Here is an 18146-nt window from a genome sequence, read left to right as displayed (position 1 = left end):
CAGGTAGCTTTTTTCCCCCCCTATCTTCTGTTTGCAAACACAAAGCAAAGCAGTTCCTTTCCTGCACGCTTTAACTTACAGGCTCTTCTTCAGCACATCTGTCAGAAAGAAGTTCAGCGGCTTTCCTCCGCATTGTCTCCAATTTATTAATCAACACCTTCAGCTCCCTACTGAGTTACAGCCAAATTACGGTCCCCTTGAAGTCCATGGCAGCACTTCCACTGACTTCATTAGGACCAGAAACCGCCTCTTGAAGTCTCTGCCAATTCCTTAAGTGCTTTAACTTCAGCATTGGAGATTTCTTTTTTAATCTTCTTATGCCTGTTTCTGACACATGTCATGTGCATGCACAAACTGCCTTTCTGAAACTGAAAACGGCCTTAAAAGTGAACGGAAAAGCTTGCCTTTTTTTTTTTTTAAACCTGTGAATGGCTGCATTCAGGGTCCTGAATTTCTCTTTGCTGGGGCTATTAGAGGAAAGATACCATTTTGAGGGGTCGGGATCCGTTGCCCACCAGCCCCACGAGAGCCCCGACCACAGACCCTGCTCCGCACAAGGCAGACAGCAAGGGTTCAGCCTCTGGGAAGAGTTCTGGCCTCTTCCAGCTCCAGTCTCTGTTTCAAGGCCACCAGTAAGGCCACCGGACCAGTGGCTCGTGGGAACGAGATGCAGCCACGGCAACAGTGACATCCGAGTGCCAAAAATTCCTGCTTGCGGGAAGCCCGGAGCTGGGGCCTTCACAGGTCAGGCCAATTGCTTCCCACTGACCCCTCTCAGCCAGGACTGGTTTACACCAGGGCCAAAGCCCGGGCGGGAGAAAAGGTTGAGAGCAGCGTTTCCATTTGCCTTGGCTCTCGGGCTCCCTTTTTGTTTAGTCACCGGCTGAGTTATGAAATCCGCCTGCAGCGTCACTGTGTCTGTGGGTTTCCCATGGGCTGGAGAGGCTATTACCAAGGAGCAGCTGGAATGTTAATTACCCACTGAGGAACTAAATCTGGGGGATTTCTCAAAGCAAATACACAACGTCTCTAGTACTGACCCCACCATGGCCTGAGCATCCTTCCTGGCCAGACTGGAGGACGCAGTCCTTGCAGCCCCTGCCGGGTGCCCCCCTTCTTGCTCATCCCAGCCTGGGAAGGTCCTCAGGGCTGTCCTCGGCAGCTAGGACAGCCTGGTCAGGGCTGGCATTCAAGCCCCAGGAACATTTTGCAGGGCAAGCAGTTCCCTTGCAGACGCGCCAGGACTGGTGCAAGGCAAAGCAAAAGGAAAGAATTTGTCCCAGGGAGTGGAGAAAGCCCCATCCCGCACAGAGCCTGGAGGGACTGGGAGTAGCCTGTATCCCAGCTGCTTTGGGGCTGAGGGCAGCGTTGGATTTTGAACCACGCAGTTGCTTTTTTTTTAAAAGCTCATCTGTTTATTTCAGCCTGTTCCCCCATAAGTGGGGGCTTGCCCGTTTCCTTGCCTCTGGCTTGCATCTGTTCCAGGGAAACATCCGTAGGCTGGTATGAGCCTCGCCGAGGATCGTCGCAGCCTGCCCTGCACGTGTGGCTCATTGGGGAGAAGCCCACCATGCCTGGCTCAGGCTGCCAGGCCTTTACCGTCCCCACGGCTCCTTCTCAGACGGGTCACCCGCAGCCACCACGGCACATGTGGCCTGACACGGGCTGACCTCTGCAGCGCTCGCCTGCTGCTAGCCCCTTCCTTCCCCGCTTCCTTCAAATCAGACCACGGCTGGTGTCACTGGAGCCCCCGGCTGGAATTACAGCAGTCCCACCGATGTATATTTTAAAAGCCTCTCCTTCAATATTTAAACAGGAAGATCCCTGATGCAGCAGCAAACTGCTGACAAAGAGAGGAGCAGGTGAGGGTGGCCCACGGGGCCAAGGCGGGCGTTACGGTGGCACCCATGAGCACTTACGGACCAGACCTCTTCTCCCTAGTGGCAGCTGAGAGGTTTGCGTACTGGAGGGACCTGGGATGCTTGGCCAGAGAAAAGGTACCCTGGAAGATGTCAGCCTTGCTGGGCACATGGACGCTCCCCTAAAAACACGCAGCACCCCAGAGCTGCGGAGCTGACGGGCGTGAGAGGGGGGTCAGAAGCTTCCCATGGGCCAGCAGCAAACGCTGTCAGTCGAGCAGAGGCGCTGGACCCTCCCTGAGGATGGACTGTGTAACCCCGCTAGTGGGGCCATTATGAGGAGCCTCCCTCGTACATCTGCTTCTCCTCCGTTGGATCAGCTCTGAACCCAGCTCCTCTGTGCAGATCCAAACACGCTTCCCCACCTAGGCACCCATGGTGGGCTCCCCGTCTGCCACCCGTGACCCAGTCCCGCGTGGCCCTGAGCTCTCCACTCGCCGGAGGGCTGAGCGCCGGAGGCAGCCCAGCGCCGCGGGGGAGGCATCTGGAAGCCGGGCAGGATCAGGCCCAGGAAGCGTATCACAAGCGCTATAAAGTCCAGTTCGATCTGCCTTTTTTCCGAAGGTCTTTGATGTTTCCCATCTTCACTCTCCTGAGCCCTTCTTAAATCACTTGGAACCAGAAAATATTTGTCTGCTGGACCACCTTAATGTAAAACTTTACAAATTTACGTTCTGTTTGCAGTAGAGGTGGGAAAAATCTCCCCCGCGAATTGCTCTAGGAGGTACTCCCTGCACCATCGCTCACAGCTGCCAAGTCTGCGCCACTCCCGTCGGCCGCCTGACCTCCCAACAGACGATTGCGCCTATTAAAATCTCTCCCCTTAGCTCCTCAAGAGAGAATACGCCAGGCCGCCACATATTAAAACCGCTACGTACATCCCCTTATGGGTAAATTCCCAAACACCTCCTCGCAGCCCCGCCTGAGCCCGGGGCAGGGACAAGCAGCTGCCTGGACCCCCATGACACCTCGCTGTGCTCTGCCACCCGGCAGCGGAGCCGGCGGGAACGGCCTGCGCCCCGGCCCGGCTCCAGCGCTACGCCGATTTTCCTCCAGTTGTTTTTTAAACCGATTCAGGCCTGAGCTTCCGAAGCTCTCCTGGCACGGCTCTGTCAGGAGCACAGACAGCCAACGGCGCCCGCGCGCCCGCCGCCATCTTGGGGAGGGCTCCTCGGCAGGCGGCCGCCGCCATCTTGGGGAGGGACCCCCGGGAGGGTGACGCCGCCATCTTGGGGAGGGGGGAGGCGGCCGCGCCATCTTGGGGAGGTCGGCCCGGCTCGCCCTCGGGAGCGCTGTTCACGATTGCACGGCGGCGGCCGGCGCCGCGGGATCGGGATCGGGATCGGGATCGGGATCGGGATCGGGATCGGGATCGGGATCGGGATCGGGATCGGGATCGGGGCAGAGTCCGGCGCCTGCGATCGGGGAAACGCCGCTTCCCCCGCGGCACTCCGCCGCCTTCCGCCATCACTTCCGGGTGAGCGGCGGTGACCTCCGCCCCCTGACCCCTGCCGCTTCCTTTCCAGCGGCGGCCGCCGGAGGAGACGCGCAGGTGAGCGGGGGCTGCGGCCCATCCGCCGCCATCCGCCCGCCCGCGCCCCGCCGCCGCGTCCCCACCCGCCGCCCGCCTCCTCGGGCCCGGGGCTCCGCGGGACAGCGCGCCCGGTGTGGGGGAGGCGCGGCCGGCGGTAGCGGGGCGCTAGGCCGCGGGCGAGCCGGGGGCCGGTGTAGCCGGGCGCCCGGGGGAGGGCCGGCGCTCCCCGCTGGGGGTGGAGGAGCGGGGGGGCCGGGCCGGGCCGGGCCGCGGGGTAGGGCCGCGGCTCCGTGCTCGGCCGGGGCTGCGGGCAGGCTCGCCCCGGGGCCCGGCGGTGCGAGCCTCCTCCCGCCCGCTGGGCCCTGAGCGGCCGGGGCTGTGTCCAGCGCGGGTTCAGGCGAGCGGCGGGTACGTCGTTTTGAGGTGAATATCGGCGTTACGGCCCGCGCGGCTCGGCGTTCGCTCTGTCTGTCGTGTCGGTGTCGCTGGGCTTTATGGGCGGCGGTGGGGAGGGCGATGGCCACGGAGCCTTTGGTTGGCTGTGGCAGGAGTCGGGGGGCTCTGTCAGCGTGGCCGCGTAGGCCTTGCTTTAACAGTCGGTGCTCAGTGCTGCTCTCTGTGGAGAGGGGATCGTCGGGCTGCGGCCTGCGAGCGAAAGCAGGTCGTGTTTGGGTTGATTTCCTTAATGAAGTTGTGAGACTTTTCTCCTGTGCGAGGCGCCAGTTGTAGCAGGGATTTGGCAGGAGAGGACAGTAGGGAACCGTCTTCCTGCGCTCGGGAGCAGATGCACAGCATCCCCGGCCACCTAACCAGCGACGAGTGCTGCATCTGCCGTCTTCCGTAGCTGAGCGTACGCTTCAGAGGCAGAAGACTTACCTGGGCTAGTCCCAAGGATGTGGTTAGGAGACCAATAGCATGGAAGAACCCAAGCTAGTGCTTGAAAGGTCTGCAGAGGCAGAGCTTCGTGACAGTACCCAGGTCTCTAATGATTGTTTGGTTAGGTATTTTGTTTCCATAAAGTCATATAAATGAGCAAGGGGAAGTTCTCGGCACTGCTGGCTATCGAGGAAGGGGGCTCCCTTGTGCTCTGCTGCGGTGGTGCCAGGGGACATCGGCCGCCGTGACGTGCAGCAGGAGAGACCCCACTGAACAGTTGTGGGTGGTGACCTGCCTGCCAGCGTGGGGCAAAGCTGGGAATCTTGGGTTTTACAAGAAGTCTGCTTGTACCCCAAAATTACTACCTGCGTTTTGCCAATGGCAACTCATTTATCTTGGTAAAAGGTTGCAGTGGCAGGGAATGTCATAAAATACTGTAAGAGAATGGTGAGAAATCCACCATCACTCATACTTCTCTTCTTTTGTTGTTCAGAAATGGCACCTCGTAAGGGCAAGGAGAAGAAGGAAGAACAGGTCATCAGCTTGGGACCTCAGGTTGCTGAAGGAGAAAACGTGTTCGGCGTCTGCCATATCTTTGCTTCCTTCAACGACACTTTTGTCCATGTGACTGATCTCTCTGGCAAGTGAGTATTGAACACTGGTCGCCTCCCTGCAGTACCTGGCTTCTTCTGTTTTGAAAACGGAAATTAGATTTGGCAAGAGGCTCCACTGGCATCCTTGAGCTTCTGCTGAGCTGTAAGATAAGTCGGTGTGCATACGTGAACATAGACCAGATGGCTTGGTGCGCTCCTCTGATGAGTATTGTGCTCAAGGTACTGGGTGGCAGCTTGTTGATCCAGTAACGCTCAAAATAACAGGTTCTGTCTGTACCCAGAAGCTGGCTTGTGGGGAGGAAGAGGAAGGGCTTTTTTTCTAAACACCTTCTTTCCCTTTTGTAGGGAAACCATCTGCCGTGTGACTGGTGGCATGAAGGTGAAGGCAGACAGAGACGAGTCTTCTCCCTATGCAGCTATGCTGGCAGCCCAGGACGTTGCCCAGAGGTGCAAGGAACTGGGCATCACTGCCCTGCACATCAAGCTGCGTGCTACTGGTGGAAATAGGTATGTTGGAGCGGCTGGGCCCTGGCATTCCCAGAGGATGTGTCCACTCTTAGAACCATGCCAGATTGCACCACGTCCTTTCTTTGCACTGCCTCAGTTGGGAAGGTAGATGCACCCTGGGAGTTTGACTTTAAAGTTGACCTGAAGGATGTCTGTCGTATCGTATGGTGGCTGGCTGGCGTGGTCGTCTCTCACTGAGCATCTGGAACCTGTTCTAAACGGGCGTCTTCAGTTGACTGGAGCTGGGGTGTGCTCTTATTTATCCGGTAGTGGATGGGGAGGTGCTGTCAACTTGGAGATGTGTTACCTTGGAGTGACAGCAAAGTGCGTGTGTGAATGGTTTGGGTCTGGGGACAGGAGGAGGGTGAGTTCTAGAATCTGGATGTTTTAGGGTGGGGAAACTGTGATTTTAACGTTGTCAGTTGTTTGTGAACTTTGTTCAACTTCTGAATCATTTAAGGGATTGTGGGTTCTGGTTCTCTCCTCCAGGACCAAGACTCCTGGACCTGGTGCCCAGTCAGCCCTGAGAGCTCTGGCCCGATCTGGAATGAAGATCGGCCGCATTGGTGAGTGATGGAGAAAGCGATAGCTAGATGCGTATGTCGTTGTATATCAACGCAGAGCCTTGCCGCCTCAAAAAATGAGTTCTGAGGGATTATTTAGTAAAAGGAGCTCTGCAGGCATGTATGCCGCTTGGAATGACGGTTTGGCTTTGGGATGTTCTGCTTGACCTCTGTCAGATGCTACTGTAGGTATGATTTTAATTTAAACAGATTCTTAAATTGACGATTCACCAGGAGGTGGCGTGAGCAGACTTCAGAAACCCAGCTTCTGTCTGTGCAGTAAACCCCAGCTGTACAGCAGGATACCGATGCCCCTCTGATGTAACCGTTTGTGCCAGAGCCGTTCCGTCACCTAGAAATACTGCGTTGGTCTCCGTTTAAGACTGACTCAGTAATAATGGAGTTCCTCCAACTCTTTGAGGGAGAGTCCCAGACCTTGTAGGGGAGCCACAAGAAGCGGTGGTGTTGGCTGCTCTGGAAGTTACATCGTGTACCCTCTGCTTCTTCGGAAAGGCTGTGGCTACTTGGTTTAAGTGGGATGGGAGATGGGGATTTTTGCTTCCTAAGCATTAAAATGCCCAGCCCTCGGCGAGTTTGCAAATATCTTGACTCCCGTGGAGCATTCGTTCTGCCTGTGCGTGGCTCCTGTGGTGGCTGACTGTCGGGGTGACTGCTGGGGTTGGGTGGCTGTGCCCGGCTGGTTTCCTGGGGTACCTCTGGAAGGTAACAGTTTGTGTTGGGTTTTCTTGTCCCTGCAGAGGATGTCACCCCCATCCCCTCTGACAGCACTCGCAGAAAGGGTGGTCGCCGTGGACGTCGTCTGTAAACAATGCTGCACCTCTCGTCATTAAAGCTCTCTTTTAAACCTCTTCTCAACTGTGTGTTTTCTTACTGAGGTATGCTCAGAAGTTGAGTGGCTTCAGTTTAGTTACGTCCACGAACGGCTTATCCTCTGAAGCTGGGCTTCTGGTTTGGGTTGGGGTGGTTGTTAGCACTGCTGCACCAGAGGTGCTTTCGAATATGCATGGGAAAAGCTTCTAAAAGCACTGGAGCTACAGCTCCCTCAGCCGCTCTGTTTATATATTTATACTTACAGAGGTATTTAAGAAAAATGACTCCTCACTTTGTCACGCCCTGCTTCCTGCACTGATCTTTGCCCTCCACAGAAAACCTGGAACAAATGCCCATTTCCACCTTTGCCAATGTTCTCTTCCTAGCTCTCCAGGCTTTGAGATCGCTCCTGTGTCTGTCACTTCCTCGGCTGTAGCAGGATTTTAGACCAAGAGAAGATTCAGGGCCATACAATACTTGAGAAGTATAGCTTAAGACAGGTGGGTTCTGTATGCTTGTGGTTAAAATAGCTGTGGCTTACACAGCTCGAGAGAGGTGAAATTGTCAAAATTCCTCCTGCGCAGTGGTGACTTTAGCCCTCATGCAGTGTAGCGCCTGTTATGACGTGGGTCTGTCACGCTGTCCTGTGGTCTCCCCAGCCACACGGTGTGCGGTCGGTAGGAGCTTGCTGTAGAGGCGGCTACGGCTCGTCGTGCCTTTCCTCCTCTGCTGCAGTCGCGTACTGTTCGGTGGGGCTCCTGGCAATGAGCGAGTGAGCTCATCTGGAGCTGGTAAAATGTTTGTCCAGGAATACTTGGGGTCAGGTTTAAGTGATGGTTATTTATCAGAACTGGTTGAAAAACCGTAGGATTCTTAGCACAGTTATATGGCCAATATGAATAGTCTTATACATGATGACGAGTGACCTATAAAATGAAGCTGGAAGGCGGTGTTCTGGTGTCCTGGGCTCTTGGATAAGGTCTGCCTCCAGATCCCGAGGCTTGAGAACCTCACCACTTTTCACGTGGGCTCTTTCCCACACCTTTTCATCTTCAAACGCTTCACGGGGGATTCCTTCACCTCCCCTCACGGGGAAGGATGCTTTGACTGGCGGTGCTGGAGGCACTCCGCTCTCAAAGCAGTCCCTGTTCTGGTAGAGTTACTCAGCCTGGACTGGATCCAGGGCGTGTTGCTCCTGTCAGGCTTGGTCTTCAGTTGTCGAGTGCTAGCTCTTGTGTGGTAAAAAGAGGATGAGTTTCACAGCGGAGGAAACCAGGCTGCCTGATCTGAAGCCATGGTGTGTCTTGGTCTTCATAGTGAAACCTACTTGGATGCTTGTGGTTTCAAAGTGAGTCACGATCTCTTGGAGGTGTCCCTGCTGCGGGGAAGAAAGCTGGGCTTGTGAGCAAGCTAACTACTGCTGGGTGTTCTGCAAACTGTTGCTTAATACATGACTTCCCCTTTCTGTGGAAAAAATCTCTGCCTGGATGCATGTTCCTAAGCCAGCATTTCCCTTGGTGCAGCCATAGTGTTTTACTTGTAATTTTATATGTGGCCATGGAAAACTTCAGAATAAAATTCCCTTACTGTCTTAAAAGTGTGCTATTTGCAGTTCAAATCACTATTTTCCTGTACTCGAAGTGTTCTTTGAACTCTGTGGAGAAGGTGCTGAAAACATGAAACCAGCAGTGGCTCTGAGGAGGGACCAGGGAGCGGGAGGCGAAGGTGTGGTGTGTTACTAACAGCTCTAGTCAATAATGTCTTTTATACACTCTCTATACACTGAAACCTATTGCTGTTCCGGTAGGAGTTACTTTGTCCCGGGTGACATTAATGTGGCTGCTTCACGGGGTATGTTGGGGGGAAAACTCTCTGGGAACGTGGAGGGGCCTTGTGGCCTTTCAGTACTTAAAGGGAGCCTATAGGAAAGATGGGGACAAACTTTTTAGCAGGGCCTGTAGCCATAGGACAAGGGGTAATGGCTTTAAATTAAAAGAGGGTAGATTTAGACTAGATAGAAGGAAGAAATTTTTTATGATGAGCATGTTGAAACACTGGCACAGGTTGCCCAGAGAGGTAGTGGAGGTCCCATCCCTGGAAACATTCAAGGTCAGGTTGGACAGGGCTCTGAGCAACCTGATCTGGTTAAAGATGTCCCTGCTCTTGCAGGGGGGGTGGACTAGATGACCTGTAAAGGTCCCTTCCAAGCCAAGGCATTCTGTGATAAAATCCGAGGCAGGACCTTTGCAGTGGTACGAATTTTATGGACCCATCTTGTCTCTTCGGGTGCAGTTTGTGGTGTTTCCTGGTCGGTTCTGGCTCCTTTCCGCTGCCCACCGAGGCAGAGCACAGCCACCCTGGCGCAGGCTGACTTACTCTGCTGTTTTTAAGGGCAGAGCTGGACGAGGGAAGGTGTCTGCTCCGTACCGCTCCCAGGGCACAAGAACGGAAGCGGCTTTTCATCTGTCGGGTGGGTTCCCACCACGTAGCAGGGTCAGGCCAAGCTCTGGGCGGCACAGAGCGGGCTGGCACCCGGTGGCGGTGAGCCTTGCGGTGGCATTGGCCTTGCTCGGCTCTGGAGAGCAGGTTGCTGAAGCACCAGCTGAGACCTTCGTGCCTAACCCGAGGCAGGAGGAACCCAGGCCTACTGCCCTGCTTGGTGTATCCTCCCCCAGGAGGTTTGCTGGGGCTTGCACAGGTGGCAGGAGCTTTGCCCAGCGCAGGAAGGTGGATTTGCTTTATTAGCCCTTAATCTCTGGAAGCGGGAGCTCTGCTGGGGTGCGCAGGGCTGTCTGGGCTGAGCTGCTGTAAGCCCAGCCCGTGCCACTTGCTGCCCTCCCTGTGCTGTGCCGTGCCGTGGGCAGGGCGTTCCCTGGGCTCCCTGCACAATTAATGGCAAAAAATGGCTTTTATTTCTTAGCCAATCTGACGTCTTTGAAACAACTTCCCCTGTTGGTGTGAAACCCCCCAGGGAGAAATGAGGAAGAGAAACTGGAGAGCCAGGCAGGTGCCTGCGCAGAGTGGGCTGCCCGGCGTGCGTCCCAGGGCTGTCTGGAGGGAAAGACTCCTGGCTGAGCGGTGTGGATGGGTTTCATGGCTCTTGCCTGCTCCTGCCCCTACCCAGCTGCCTTGTCTTGCATGATCCGGCGAGGAACAGCATCACCTGCAAACCCCCTGCAGCTGGGTGATGGCTCCCTGGCTCTGGCTGCGTGGGTGGGGGACACGTGTGGCTGCCCACCCTGTGTCTCCCCGGCAGGGATGGTCGTCCCGCCGAGGGCACGGGGCTGCTCGGGGGCTGCAGCGCATCCCCAGCCCACAAAATCCCCGGGCACGGGTCTGTGTTCGCCGGTGAGCCCTGCAGCTCGGCCGTTCCCCTCGGGTTTGCCCGGAGCCGATCCTGTGCTGCGGAGGGTGTTGTCTCACGGGCAGTGAGAAATGTGGGTTTGTTCATCAAACCTCAGTCTGCGCAGGGTCCGAGGGCTGCGCGACGGAGGCTCGGCTGGTAATGAATGGCTTCACGTGAATGCCCGCGTGGTTATTTCTGCCTGAAATAATTGCTCTGCTGGCTTGGATCGAGGCCCCCGGGGAACGGGCAGGTCTGAGCCGAGTCCTGAGACTGCTCGCTGCTCCAGATGGCCGCTTTTGCCCCAAAAGACAGCTGTTTCCTCAGCCTCCTGTAATGGTGCTTGTCAAGTTTTTCATGGGCAGCACAAAACGTGCGCAAATACGAAGCCTCGGGGGTGACAGGGTGGTGAAGAGCCTGTGCTGGGTCTGGGTGCCAGCCTCAGGCTATGGAAGAAAGAGAGGGGGATGAGGCAGGCTGAAAGCTGCTCTGTAAAAAGGTCTGCATCTGCTCGGAAAAATCCATTTACAGACTTAAAAGGCTTCAGATGCCATGGCCCTGTGCAGAAAGGTGTGTGTGCGTGTTGGGGGGAAGGTCTGAAGAAGTTAATGGAAATGTCTGTGCGCAGAGCGAGGGCTGCTTCGGTGCTGACAGCCCCCAGCTGGGCTTGTGGCTGGGGGCTCGGGGGGCTCGGCCTGCTCGTGGGGGGAGCAGGGCTGTCCCCCACCCCCTGGCTTATCACCTGCCCTTGTGGTTTGCAGAGTTGGGCCCAGCTCCATGACTTCGCTGAGGGTTTTGCTCACCGAGTTCCTGTTCAGATTTGCTGCAGTTCCCCTTATGGCTGAGGTTGGTCACAGAATGCGCCCGGAGCGTGGCCCCAGGGCGGGGGGCTTGCCAGCCCAGCGAGGGCCGGGGCTGCGAGAAAATCCCACATCCCCCCAGACCCCCCAGTGCCCACCGTGGGCCGAGAGTGAGGGGAGAGATGAAAAATTTATGGAAGGGTTTTATGTGCTTTTTTCTTTTTTTTTTCCCTCCCCCCCTTAATTTTTTAAACATCTCAGATGGTTTCTAAATGCAGCATCCCCTGAAAAGCAGCAGATAAGTTATTTGTCTTCAAACTAGCCTCCAGGGAGGAATGCAGGTGGGGCAGGAGCTGGGGATGGCTGGGGCGAGGCTGATGGACACCCTTGGGCAGGGGGTCCCTGCACCCTTGGGTGCCCCGGGGCTTTCCTGGCTGGGTCGTATGAGCCTGGGGATGGGACCGGGCCCCGAGCACCGAAGCCCTTCCCCTGCGTGGGGGCTGCGATTTCCCACCTGGGAAGCCAGAGCATCGTCCCACCAGCGCCTGCTTCTCCTCCAGAAACAGCGTCTGCCCGGAAACCCTGCCCTGCTCCTTGGAAATGCTTTTAGATAATTCCTTAACCCCGCTCTCCCAGCGTGCTGCCGGTGGGATGGTGCTGGGGCTGATCCGGGAGAAGGGATGGAGCTGCTGAAGAAACCTGCCTGGGCTCTCCCCAGCCTTACCACTTTCTGGCCCTTGGGCGGTGTGTGGGGAGGTTTGCCTGGTAACCGGTGATGCCTGGGCGGATTGCTTTTAATTCCACACTCGGAGTTTCACTTTTGGCTGAACTCTGGCCACGGTCGTGCTGGATCCTGACACTGGAGCCAGCTCGGTGCTGGATGCGGCGTGCTCGGCGAGGCCAAGCCCCGTGGTGCGGTGCTGGCGTCGGGGACGCGTTACCCCTGGGCTGCCCCAGGTCCTTGTATAAAATCACCTAAAATGATCATTATGGGGGTGGATGGCTGTTCACACCCACGTAGCACTAGCAGGGCTGTGGGGTGAGGACCCACGCTGCCCCCCCACCCTGCCCCACACGCGCTGGTGCTTTGGGGGTCACCTGCCTTGAAGGGCTGCTTCTCTTCTCTTGAGTTTGGGGGTTCAGTCCCCCAAAGCTGCTGTAGGCAGGGTGAGAGGGGTGCCCCAAGAGGGAGGGGGGACCTGAAAGCACTTGACGGGCCTTTAATCATTACCTGCTCAGCGTGAGAGGTGCTGGCCAAGCACCCCCACCCCGGGGGGGCTCCAAAGTGACCCTCAAGGCAGGGTTTGGGCCGAAGTGCAGCTTTTCTCTGGCAGCGAAGGTGAGTGAGGAGCGGATGTACCCTGATGGCATGCCCCCAGGAGGGTCCTGCTCAGACTTCGGTGTGGGGAGCATCCCACCTCTGCATCCCACCTCCTTCCTCCCGCGCTGCCTCCTGCCTCTCCCATCCCACCTCCGCATCCCACTTCTGACGTCCTGTACCCCGTATCCCACCTCCTGCCCCCCCCAGGGGTACCGGAGCCCCCCTCCCGGTCCACCACACAGAGTGTCACCGGGCTGGGCGTTGTGACCTGCCCGTGGCGGTGGGGTGGGAAGCGATGCCCCACGGAAGTGGCTGCGGTGCTCATGGCGTGCCCCAGCATCATTTCTGGACTGGAGACCTGACGAGCAGAGGTCTGCCTGGCAACAGGTGATGCGGGTGCTGGCAGCCAATGCGGCTTTTTTACGGGCCCCCCCCGGGGGTGGCAGGGGAGGGTGGGGTCCCGGGGGGGTATTTCCAGCAGCGGCACTCGGGGCTTTCATTGCCCATCGGGGTGCCAACAGCGGAACCATGGCCGAGGAGCAGCGGGACCTCATCTCCGACCGTGGCAGCGGCATGGTCAATGTCGGGGACACCCGGAGGTGCTGCTGCTGGGGACGTGGGGGTGTGGGGACAGGGGACATGGGGAGGGCAAAGCGTGCACGACAGGGATGTGGGGCAGAGGGGCATTGCGTGGCGGTGGGGTGGAAGGGGAGACAGTTGGGCCAAGGGGGCACAGAGTGGCTATGGGGCAGGAGGGGGGTGACGCTGTGGCTATGGGGCACTCTTGAGCCAAGGGGGCCGTGGCGTGGCTATGGGGCGGAAGGGGCTGGAGCATGGCTGTGGGGCAGGCAGGGGCATGGGGTGGCTATGGGGTCAAGGGGGGGTCATAGTGTATCTCTGGGGCAGATGGGGACATGGCATGGCTATGGGGTGGACAGGTTCACGGTGCGGCTATGGGGCAGATGAAGGGCACGGCATGGCTATGGGGCGGACAGGTTCACGGTGTGGCTATGGGGCAGATGAAGGGCACGGCATGGCTATGGGGCGGACATGTTCAAATCATGGCTATGGGGCAGGCAGGCTCAAGGCTATGGGGTGGATGGGAGCACAGCATGGCTATGAGGCAGGAAGGTTCATGATGTGGCTATGGGGCAGACGGAGCGGAGGATGGCTACGGGGCAGGCAAGTTGATGATGTGGCTATGGGGCAGACGGAGCGGAGGATGGCTATGGGGCAGGCAGGGACACAGCGCGGACCCAGAGCCCAGCCGGCTTTGTGGGGCCACCCCCCATGTCCCAACCAGCCCCCATCTCCCAACCCCCTCGGGGTCGTGTCCCGTCTCCCGTCCCCCCGTCCCCGTCCCCCCCCCCCAAACTTCCAGCCAATCAGAAGCCCGGGAGGTCTGGCATCATCAGTCACCAGGCAGACACCCGCGGCAGCGAGCCCAGCTCCGGACGTTGCCTGCAGCCAGGCAGCACCCATGGGTGCCCCGACCCCGTCGGGCAGCGGAGGCAGGGGGTGGCCCCCTGGAGCGCCCCTGCACCCCGCCAGCGCCCTGCTCGCCCCGGCGGGGCGGGATCTGGCCCGGGGAGGCCTCGGCGCCATGGCCAGTGGCCGCGTGGTGCTGGACTTTGCCTTCCCTTGGCTTGCGAGTGCGATGGCAGCACCGCGACATCCCCTGCCTGGCCTGCCCGCATGCTGGCATGCTGCCTCTGCGCTCGGCGTGCCCCTTTTCGCACAAAATTTAAAAAGTAATTGCAGTCCGGCATCCCATGGCGTATGTCCTCTGCCCTCCGGGACCAGCGAGGCTTCAGGTGGCTTCATCATCCCGCAAAAGGCACTGCCCAGAGCGATGCCGTGCCCCAAAATCCCCTGCCCGCAGCCCCTGTGTGCCCACGTGCTCCTTGGGTACCCCTCCCATGCCTCCCCCCCCTTGCCCCCGCAGTGGGTTTCGGTTCCCCCAGTGCAGAGGAATGACCTTCACGCTGAGATTTCACTTCTGCACGCCGTGACAGGGGAATTTACGTTTGTCTGGCTGCAAACCCCCTGGGAGGGGGGTGTTTGGGGCAGCGCGGGGGGGTGACGTGGGCTGCAGGAGGGGTTTTGGGGGGGGTAATGGCAGGGTATGGGGGCGTCTCCTCCAGCCGGTGGCACGGGCTGAGCATAAGGAATGTTCTGCAGGTCTGTGTTGGGCCACAAAGCCGCCCTCTCCACGCTCTCCATCCTGGTGGCCCTGCTGATCGCCGGCCAGGCCGTCACCATCTACTTCGTCTACCAGCAGAACGGGCAGATCAGCAAGCTGACCAGGACCTCCCAGACCCTGCAGCTGGAGGCACTGCAGAGGAAGCTGCCTGCCAGTCAGTAGCCCCACGGGCACCAGTGTGGTGGTGGGGTGGCCGGGGAGAGGGGACGGGTCCCCCTGGACCACCCAACCCGGCACCGCTCACGCCGCTCCTTCCTCGGCAGGTGCCAAGCCGGTGAACAAGATGAAGATGTCCATGGTGAGCACACCCCTGGCCATGAGGGTCCTGCCTCTTGCCCCCTCTGCAGAAAACATGGTAAGAGATGCCCACTGCTGCCTGGCACTGCCTGCTGCCCTCGGGGCTTGCTGCCAGCCCTCGCGCTCACGCTGCCCCTTTGCCTTTTCTCTTGAGGACATGGCCCCCGCTAGCAACAAAACTGAGGACCAAGTGAAGCACCTGCTGCAGGTAAGGTCCCCCGCTACCCCACCGGCCCCACAGCTGCCCCCTGTGCTGCAGGAGGCGATGGGACCCTCTGCTTCCAGCTTCAAGCCGTCTCTTGGCTGGGTCTGGGGTCTCTCGGGGCACTCAGAGCTGCTGGGAGCTCCTGGCCCCCTGCAATGTCCGTCTGGCTGATATAAGCAGAGCTTCACCCCCCCACCTCGTTTTTCTTTGCCCTGTCTCACCATGGTGGTCGCTCTGCAGCAAGGAGACCCCAGGAGGACATTCCCGGATCTGAAGGACAACCTGAAGGCCAACCTGAAGAGCCTGAAGAACACCATGACTGATGGGGAATGGAAGGTCAGTGCTTGCTGCTGTTTTACTCTTCCCCTTCCAGGAGCACCCCGCTCTGGGGAGGGACGAGGGTGTCCCCACCTGGAAAAACAAAGTGCTGCTTGAGCCAGGCTTGGGTTACTCCCACCCCAAGGAAGGTGGTGGTGCTCACGACCTTCCCTGGCCCAGGCTGGAGCTTGTGGCACGGCTCCCCTGTCCCCGTTAACATGCCGCTTCCCCTTGTTGCAGTCCTTTGAATCCTGGATGCAAAAGTGGCTGCTGTTTGAAATGGCCAGGAACCCCAAGCCAGAGAAGCCTAAGGAGATGCCAGCAGAGAAAGGTATCAGGGATGGGGGCTGCTGAGCTGGGGAGGGTTGGGACTGGCCCTTCAGGAGCAGCCACCCCCCAGGAGGTACCGGGACGGGGCATCCCAAAGGCAACTGACCCCTCTGTCCCCAGCTGGTCATGGATCTCTTCGTCCCATGGGGACCCTCTGGTTGGTGGCCTTTAGGACATCACAGCTGCTGCCTGCAGGGCATTTGGGATGAGCAAACGTCTGAAAAGCCAGAGCACCACACCAAATCCTCGGTCCTTGGCTAGCCCAAGAGCTTGAGGAAGGTCACCGGGGTGGGGCTTGTTCTCCTTTTATATTTAATTTAGCTGCTTCTAGATAAAAAGCTGCCGCCGATGCTGCCGGGCAGCAGAAGGGCCCACAGGGCTGACGGTGTCTCCCCTTTGTTTTTATTGCCCTAGTGCAAACTAAGTGCCAGGCAGAGGCCAAATCTGGGGGCGTCCGGCCGGGTCACTTCCACCCGCAGTGCGATGTGAACGGCGACTACCTGCCCAAGCAGTGCAATGCCTCCACGGGCTACTGCTGGTGCTCCTACAAAAATGGCACCAGGATTGAGGGCACTGCCACTCGGGAAAAGCTGGACTGCCCCGGTAGGTCGTCAGGGAGGGGATGGAGGAGATGAACGAGCGGCGTGCATGGATGCTGCGCCCCGTTTTGCTTGTGGTTAGGGAAGAGGAGAGGAGCCGAGGAGAGGAGAGGAGAGGAGAGGAGAGGAGAGGAGAGGAGAGGAGAGGAGAGGAGAGGAGAGCGCCCAAGCTGTAGAAAGCATCCCTCAGCTCTCTTTGGTGCCAGCGTGTTAAGGCTGGAGGGGACCCTAAAAACCACAGCCCTCCTTGGCTAGCTTGCAGTGATAGCAGAGGCATGCAGTCACGGCTTTCCACGAGCCCCCCTTGCCCCCAAACCCGTAGCTCTCCCCTGCTGCCCTCAGAGGGGTGGAGGCGATGGGGCAGTCCCAGGGGTCCAGCACCCACGTCCTGCCTTCCCTCTGCAGATGCCACTGCTGCCACCACTGCTTCTCCCACCCCTGTGGAGCAGGAGGAGATGATCTTCTCTGGGGCAGACATGCACAAGCTGGGTCTGGAGAAAGGTGAGGGCCAAGTGTGGTCGTGGGGCTGGGGATGTTGGTGAAAGCCCTTGGGGCTGGGGCAGGCACAGGTCCACCCCCAAGAGCCACAGAAGCACTGCTGGGGTGGCAGAGGTAGCGACGGAGACACAGGCAAAAGCAGCCTGGGCTTTGGGAGGTCCTGGAGCCACGTCACCAACTCGCTCTTCTCTTTCCCCCACAACAGCCAAGTAGAAGAGGACGCCAGCAGATGCCTGTCCCCTCTTCAGCATCCCAGCTCCCATGTTTTGGTTTTTCTTTTGCTGTATTTCATTTCTGCTCCTACATTGCTTTACTGAGACGATTAACAGCAGGCACCCCTGCACACTCCTGCCCCTCGAGGCATCGGTTGTGACCCTTCCCCTGCTGCAGGTGCCACCAGGATCAGTGCTAGAGACAAAGTGTTCCCTCAAAGGGTGGGTAGAGCAGGCTGGAAAGTGATTTCAATGATGTTGAACCCACAAATCCCACTCCCTTTTGCTCATCGGGATCCCACAGCACCCGGGCAGCGGCACGCGATCGCTCACCCCTGCTGAAGAACAAGCCACTAATGCTTTCTTACACTGAATGAACATTAAAAGCAGCAAAACAACCTCCACCAGCTTCTTAACTGACCCCTGTAGGTTGAAGCCCTGTTAGATTACTAGATTAGAGGGTTTTTCTTGTGGAGTGCTCAGTTTTGTAGAGACAGGTGCTCACCTTCAGCTTTTGCTTTCAGGCTGGAGAACAGCCGCAGCAGTGGGTAACAGTGGGCAGAGGAGCTGACCCTTCTAATTTTTCTGAATATATGCAATCGTTCTTTTAGAAGTGACCTCACAAGCTAATTATTTCAAATAAACTTTTTAATAAGAAAGCCTTGTAAGCAACTCTAACAGGGCAGTGCTTACATTTTGCAGCTGTCCCAGGTTAAAAACAAGTGAATCTTAAGAAAAAAGGGAAAAAGAAAAATCTCTGCAAAGACACTCGGACGTCTGTGCTCCCGCCCAGGATCATACATATTCCTTGCCACATTCCTGGCCCATCACTTGTTCAATCTCCCCTGCACCCTGGGGTCCCCCTGTACCCCAGCACAGCCCCAGAGGCTGAAATCTCCTTTAAGTGAGTCGCAGCGTGGGGGGAGAAGAGAGCAGCCCCCTGCGCCAGAGCCATCTCCCTCCTGCGCCCGGGTTGTGAAGGTGGGAGGGAGGGTGGCAGCCGGAGAGCTCTGCCCTCAGCGGCAGAGCCTGGTCCCAGGCTGCACGGCAGCTGCACAGCAAGGGAGGGAGGAGCACAAGGGGATCCAGTCCCTTTATCCTCACCTGCTAAACCCCAGGGCTGGGAGCAAAGCGAGGAAACCAGGCACAAGGCACAGGGTAGCAGCCGCTGGCGAG

At 58.1% G+C, this 18146-nt stretch overlaps 2 protein-coding genes across 5 annotated transcripts; both read left to right on the top strand.

Moving 5' to 3' along the window:
- The first annotated feature begins 3314 nt into the window (after positions 1-3314).
- RPS14 (ribosomal protein S14) lies at positions 3315-6884 on the top strand. Of its 2 annotated transcripts, none has more exons than XM_072871841.1 (5): positions 3315-3471; positions 4823-4973; positions 5289-5450; positions 5940-6016; positions 6772-6884. In XM_072871841.1, exons 2-5 carry the CDS (start codon positions 4825-4827, stop codon positions 6837-6839), a joined length of 456 nt encoding a protein of 151 aa, XP_072727942.1. In that variant the 5' UTR covers positions 3315-3471; positions 4823-4824; the 3' UTR covers positions 6840-6884. The 2 variants fall into 2 exon arrangements, with proteins under 2 accessions (XP_072727942.1, XP_072727943.1); XM_072871842.1 differs by lacking the exon at positions 3315-3471 and adding an exon at positions 3751-3876.
- Positions 6885-12785: 5901 nt separating this feature from the next.
- On the top strand, positions 12786-17647 carry CD74 (CD74 molecule). 3 transcript variants are annotated; one of them, XM_072872283.1, is made up of 9 exons: positions 12786-12907; positions 14490-14665; positions 14775-14866; positions 14963-15016; positions 15254-15349; positions 15572-15662; positions 16076-16264; positions 16666-16761; positions 16964-17643. In XM_072872283.1, exons 1-9 carry the CDS (start codon positions 12837-12839, stop codon positions 16969-16971), a joined length of 873 nt encoding a protein of 290 aa, XP_072728384.1. In that variant the 5' UTR covers positions 12786-12836; the 3' UTR covers positions 16972-17643. The 3 variants fall into 3 exon arrangements, with proteins under 3 accessions (XP_072728384.1, XP_072728385.1, XP_072728386.1); XM_072872284.1 differs by lacking the exon at positions 16666-16761 and having other exon boundaries at positions 16964-17647; XM_072872285.1 differs by lacking the exon at positions 16076-16264 and having other exon boundaries at positions 16964-17633.
- Positions 17648-18146: the final 499 nt, after the last annotated feature.

This window comes from Ciconia boyciana, chromosome 9 (genome assembly GCF_034638445.1).
Source record: "Ciconia boyciana chromosome 9, ASM3463844v1, whole genome shotgun sequence".
Taxonomy (NCBI): domain Eukaryota; kingdom Metazoa; phylum Chordata; class Aves; order Ciconiiformes; family Ciconiidae; genus Ciconia; species Ciconia boyciana.
Note: the sequence above shows the minus strand (reverse complement) of the source record. Positions and strands in the feature narration are given on the sequence as shown.

Coding starts and splice junctions, on each gene's coding strand:
- RPS14 (XM_072871841.1), top strand. CDS start 4,825: ATGGCACCTCGTAAGGGCAAGGAGAAGAAGGAAGAACAGGTCATCAGC. Junction 5,451..5,939: donor CGTGCTACTGGTGGAAATAG/GTATGTTGGAGC, acceptor TCTCTCCTCCAG/GACCAAGACTCCTGGACCTG. Junction 6,017..6,771: donor AATGAAGATCGGCCGCATTG/GTGAGTGATGGA, acceptor TTGTCCCTGCAG/AGGATGTCACCCCCATCCCC.
- CD74 (XM_072872283.1), top strand. CDS start 12,837: ATGGCCGAGGAGCAGCGGGACCTCATCTCCGACCGTGGCAGCGGCATG. Junction 12,908..14,489: donor AATGTCGGGGACACCCGGAG/GTGCTGCTGCTG, acceptor AATGTTCTGCAG/GTCTGTGTTGGGCCACAAAG. Junction 15,350..15,571: donor TGACTGATGGGGAATGGAAG/GTCAGTGCTTGC, acceptor CCCTTGTTGCAG/TCCTTTGAATCCTGGATGCA.